The 5,579-nt window shown below is 35.6% G+C and overlaps 1 protein-coding gene across 2 annotated transcripts; it reads left to right on the plus strand.

Moving 5' to 3' along the window:
* The first annotated feature begins 365 nt into the window (after positions 1–365).
* LOC131065567 (mannose-6-phosphate isomerase 1) lies at positions 366–5,358 on the plus strand. 2 transcript variants are annotated; one of them, XM_058000118.2, is made up of 5 exons: positions 366–1,129; positions 2,176–2,343; positions 4,138–4,353; positions 4,478–4,744; positions 4,848–5,358. In XM_058000118.2, the coding sequence occupies exons 1-5, from the start codon at positions 818–820 to the stop codon at positions 5,199–5,201; spliced, it is 1,317 nt and encodes a 438-aa protein (XP_057856101.1). In that variant the 5' UTR covers positions 366–817; the 3' UTR covers positions 5,202–5,358. The 2 variants fall into 2 exon arrangements, with proteins under 2 accessions (XP_057856101.1, XP_057856102.1); XM_058000119.2 differs by having other exon boundaries at positions 395–1,087.
* Positions 5,359–5,579: the final 221 nt, after the last annotated feature.

Raw genomic sequence — 5,579 nt, forward strand, 5'->3', positions numbered from 1 at the left:
TCACATTACGGGGTCAACCCCCAATTTAATATTAATTACTAATTACAATATAATAATATAATAAAATTTTAATTGAAATAATAAATAAAATATGATATCTTTTTCCATAGTTTATTTATATGTCTCAAAAGATAGGTATGTTAGTTTTAAATATATGACATGATACTATTGTACAACTCTCCACATAATAATAAATAATTTATTTAATAAAATATTTAGTATATTTAAAAGTTGTTGAGATTTTTCTTTTTAAAACTCTAGTAAATTAAAATTTGAGCTTAAGGCAAAATTATATTCGCAATATAAATTTAATACAAAAATGTCTTTTTCCATTATTTAAAGCACTCCTAACTAGAAATATTCTACCGAATGATGCGCCATATATATCTACCGGCCCATGTTGAGAATGACAGGTTATCTTCACAGCTGACGATCTCAAGCGTGAATATCACATTTCAGCAAGCATCTTAACAAATTCCTCGAACGTCCCATGCCCAAATCAGACGAGAAGTCAAAATGACGAAAAACAAAACAAAATCTTCTAGTGAGAAAAATGGTATTCTGGATTAACGGGTGATTTGATCTTCCATTCCATCACTTTTCACGTTATTCATATTCCCTCAAGGCCAAAGTGATTGTGGTGATGTCCCTTCCATGTCTGCCTCATGCGCTGAAAGCTTTCTTTTGCATTCTGTTAGCAACGTAGCCTATCAATAAATACCTCCCACCATTACATTTTTAATGGAATGCAAGGCCTTACCGGATTTGTTTGAGAAAAGTCTCAAGCTCAATCCCAACATTATATCCTTGTTTTAGAATGACAGGAGGGGATTCGAATAACAAGGCATTCAGGTTGTGTTGTACAGTGCAAAACTATGAATGGGGGAGGCATGGAGGCGCTGGTGAGGTTGGGAGGCTTTATTCTCTCATGTCCAAATCTCCCCCAGAAGAAGACAAGCCCTATGCAGAGCTCTGGATGGGCACCCATGATTCTGGGCATAGCCTTGTAGTTGTCGAAGAAGAACATACTGAAAAATTGGCCTTGAGAAACTGGTTGCAGGAGCACCCTGAAGCACTTGGAGATAAGGTACTGGAACGGTGGGGAATTGATCTGCCCTTTTTGTTCAAGGTACATTTAAAAAAAAAAATCTTTTGAAAAAAAAGGTTCCTCATATTTCTGTATAAAAAATTAGTATAACGTTTTGCTTTAAAATATAAAAAGGTGATTTATTAATTATAAAATACCAAGATTACAACCATTGCTTCTAAAGCGTTGACAAAGAATTTGAGTAGTAGAAAGAAGACGGGTCACAAGCGATTTGTCATACATAGTTTTCTGAGATTGACCAGTCCAAAGAGTGGACGGATCAACACACCCAAATTGCAGTTCAGAAGAGAACAGAGACGAAAAATCTGTTCGCCTGATATTATTAGCCCATAAATAATGCCTCTAAAATTCCACAAGGGGGATCATTATTTGTTTGCTTGATTTTCTTTGAGCCTTGAGAATCGAATCCAAAGTCGATCGCTTGCCTGCTACAGTGTTCTCGGAAGCCTCTTTAGATCTTACTTCAGAATTCTTCTTCCTTCCTTTAGCTTTTCGACCGATGACAGGAGAAGCGAGGACATTCTTTCTGTTGATTTGCTCTTGGCTTTTTAGAGCAGTCCCTTTGGAAATGCTCATACTCATGACAGAAGTTGCATTTGAAGAACATTCACTCATAATCAATCTTTCACTCAGGACGTCCACTGGAGTAGTTCTTTTCGTTGGTGCTCAGCTCATGTCTTTTATGTGCAAATAGCATTTCCTCTTGCCTTAAAGGTAAACATCATTCCAGAAATGTAGGGGAGGGAAGGGGACTTCCCTTTAGACCAGCACCCTTTAGAGCATTTCTTTTGTTAGGGCAGAAAATTATCTTTCTATAATATGAGATGCTTTTATTGCTGTGTGAGAAATTATGTTTTTTCATTTTTGTCAACTGTTGGTGATTTCAAAATTCTCAAAAAAGAAGTCACTGAAGATGTTTTGTTACAACAGTCACTGGTTGTTTTATTTGTACCTTTAACATAACAATGCTATTTGTAAAACTCATCCTTAGTTATTTATCTATTATGAGAATTATGCGGACCTATTATAAGAGACTTATAGTTTTGTCATTTGTGCGATTCATCTAGGTTCTTTCAGTGGGGAAAGCTCTGTCCATACAAGCACATCCAGACAAGGATCTGGCTCAAGTTTTGCATCAGGCTCAGCCAAAGGTTTATAAGGACTCTAATCATAAGCCTGAGATGGCTCTGGCTCTCACGGAGTTTGAGGCTTTGTGTGGATTTGTCAGTGCACAGGTAATTCTTGTTTCCTTGTATTGATTTTCAAGCATTTTTTGATAAATTCAGTCATTTGTATTGTGCAATCATCGCAAATTGCATTCTTTGCTATACGTAGAAAGGCAAAAAAAACACATCATGAAAGACAAATAGTCTTAAAATTAAAAGGTCATTTTGGACAGAGCACTTAAATTACTTAAAATGTGGACTTTTTCTCACTCAGTCAGAGGTGGACTTATCAATTTTTTTAATACTCTGCTATAATTTGCAAGTGTTTTTCAAATGTTATACAGTAAGCTGGATGATGTTATCCTAGAGACTACACAAATGAAGGGCCGAATATACTAGAAGGCTTTGCATGGACAAGCTGAATCCTGGCTTCCATCTGGTCTCTTTGCTCACTGAACTTCAATAATCTGATCTAATACACAGCCATATAGTTTGCCAAACATTTAAGTAGTTTGCTGAGCTCTCCTTTGCAACAACCATTACTGACTTGTATTTTGTCACCTTTCAGTTGTATTCTTTAAGATAGTTTGCCACCACATATATCCTTGTCAAAGATGTACTTGTCAGTGTTGGGGTATTTTTGTTTGTATTGTGTTTATTGCATCATCTGTTTTGCTTCATTGTTCCTATTCTGCAGAATCTGATAGAAGATATCTTCCTCTACGATTTTTAAAAATTTCAAACCCTAAACTGAATTTATGCTTCACTGTCTTTTATAGACCATTGCTTCCACTTTGACTGGTTCTTCTAATTGTCTTATAAACTCTCCTTGTTATCTGGTACTCGCTTGTTTCTCAATGAGCGTGGAGAGTATCTAACAACGACTTAAACTACAAAAAGACATATCTACCTGGTATTTCTTGCTCTTTGCTAAATTAGATACTTCTTTATGGGAAAACAGTATTTCTTTTGTCTTTTTCCACAAGTTACTTGAGACATTTTTAGAGATTCTTTTTTCTACATTTTAAAAATGTCTCTTTGTGCTCTTTGGGGACGAGTCTCTCTGTCAGCATTGCCTGTTTGTTAAAACTTCCATAAATGCGGGCCAGCTTCATCGTTATTCTCCTCCTATATGACTAGTTTCCATTGGTTATTCAACTCTTTCTTTGTCTGCTTCCATCTCCTTAATTATCATTTTCAATGTTTCCCTCCTTTTATTGTTGAAAATCCTCTATTCATTGGTGTATTGACATGATCTTGTTTATACAATTTATAATCTTGTGTATTAATAGATGATCTTGTTTCCCATGTTTCTGATGCCCTATTCCTCTTGCTGAGTTCATTGCTTCCTAAATTTCTGATTCTGACTCTCTTCTTCTATCTCTTCACTTGTTTTACTTGCCCACTAATGAGCTTTTTTGTCCCATGAACATCTTTGTAACTTTTTATGTAGCTTCTTCATTTTCTCGTCTTCTTCTGATATTTCTTTCTCTCATGTACCTATCTAGATGTGCTTAGAACTCATATATTTAAAAAATTAAATGTCAACCTTCAAATGACCGTCTTCACTCTCTTTTTTTCTCTATTATTAGAATCCAATCCTCCCTTGGCTATCTTATCCATACTCCAGTTTTTTACATTATTGGCCATTTTATCAACGAGTGTTCTTTAGAGATTGTGGTTGCCATCCAAACAACTTTGTGGAAAACATTAGGAAGTGAACAAGAGGTTAACGGCTATGAAACATTTTTTCCCTCTGCATTTAAAACAAGGATACTCCTAATCATAGGCAGGGAAAAATTATGTCATCACATCTCACAAGTAATATTTGATTTCAGCACATATGTTGTATACTTTCTGCAGGAGCTTAAGATTGTCCTACAAACTGTGCCTGAGATTGAGAATATTCTTGGAGAATCAAGAACAATAGAACTCATGAATATAGAACCGAGGGACCAAAGTGATGATCATGTGAAAATGTCATTGAAGTCTGCTTTTACTCAACTCATGACAATTGATAAAGAGGCAGTGATGGAGGCAGTGATGAAGTTAAAAGTGCGGCTGAATCAGGAGAATCAGGCAGGTCACAGAATATACTTTTCCTTGTTTCAAGCTAGTGTTTGAGATTCCCAAGTATTGGGAACATTATATTCTCATTCAAAATTATATTCTCCTTTTGAAACTTTTGTTATTTTCACAACAGGTGAGGAATTTGACAGTAAAAGAGCAGCTTGTTCTAAGGCTGGAAAAGCAATACCCAAATGATATTGGGGTTATATCTGCATTCTTCTTTAACTATGTCAAGCTTGCTCCTGGGGAAGCTCTTTATTTAGATGCAAATGAACCTCATGCATACTTGTATGGGGAATGTGTTGAATGCATGGCTACATCTGATAATGTTGTGCGGGCTGGCCTGACCCCAAAGTACCGTGATGTTGAAACACTTTGTTCAATGTTAACATACAAACAGGTGAGATATCTTATCAAGCAACTCTTCTTTATTATTTTATGAATAGTTATTAATTCTTTGCCAGTCGAGGGCATTTCAAGTTAGTCTTTGTGATATGTTTCAGGGCTTGCCAGAGATTTTGCAAGGGGTGCCTTTGAATCCCTTTACAACACGATATGCACCACCTTTCTATGAGTTTGAAGTGGATCGTTGCATCCTCCCCCTTAGTGCGACTGTAACGTTTCCAGCAGTCTCAGGACCATCCATTTTTTTAATTCTATATGGGCAGGGGGTAGTGACACAAAAACTCATAAATGATGAGTCAAAAATTAATGTTCAGGAAGGAGATGTGTTCTTTATTCCGGCAGATATTCACCTTGATATTTCCTCAATCATTGAAGAAAATATAGAAGCAAATAAAGAACACAGGCCTCTTCACTTATACAGGGCTGGAGTCAACAGCAGAGTGTTTGAGTAGCAGATGAACATGGAAACAACTATATTGTGTGTTATATATGCATTTGAAGCTTCACCTATATTGTGTTGGTTTAGTTCCTTGAAGCCTCTTGTAGTAAGATGTTGTGGACAATCAACTGTTCAAATGTTTATGAATCCAGATCTTGAATTTGCATTTATCTTGTCCATGGGTGAATCATTTTATTATGTTTAGGTTTTTTTGCCATCATCATTATATAGAATTAATGTTTCTTTTTGGCACCATTTGTTCTGAATTTAATTTTATTGCTTATTTTTTATGTTGTACAAAATCTAAGCTCTGGGTCATGTTGAAATTGTGAAAACATTAAAAATTCACGCAAAACCATTCATTTTACAAATTGATGGCATAATAATTTAT

Source organism: Cryptomeria japonica, chromosome 4, assembly GCF_030272615.1.
Source record: "Cryptomeria japonica chromosome 4, Sugi_1.0, whole genome shotgun sequence".
Classification (NCBI taxonomy): Eukaryota; Viridiplantae; Streptophyta; class Pinopsida; order Cupressales; family Cupressaceae; genus Cryptomeria; species Cryptomeria japonica.

What these genes read in the sequence shown, in the direction of transcription:
- LOC131065567 (XM_058000118.2), top strand. Translation starts at nt 818, where the DNA reads ATGACAGGAGGGGATTCGAATAACAAGGCATTCAGGTTGTGTTGTACA. An exon ending in ATCTGCCCTTTTTGTTCAAG is followed by an intron (nt 1,130 to 2,175) that starts GTACATTTAAAA and finishes CGATTCATCTAG; the next exon opens with GTTCTTTCAGTGGGGAAAGC. An exon ending in GGCTGAATCAGGAGAATCAG is followed by an intron (nt 4,354 to 4,477) that starts GCAGGTCACAGA and finishes TTTTCACAACAG; the next exon opens with GTGAGGAATTTGACAGTAAA.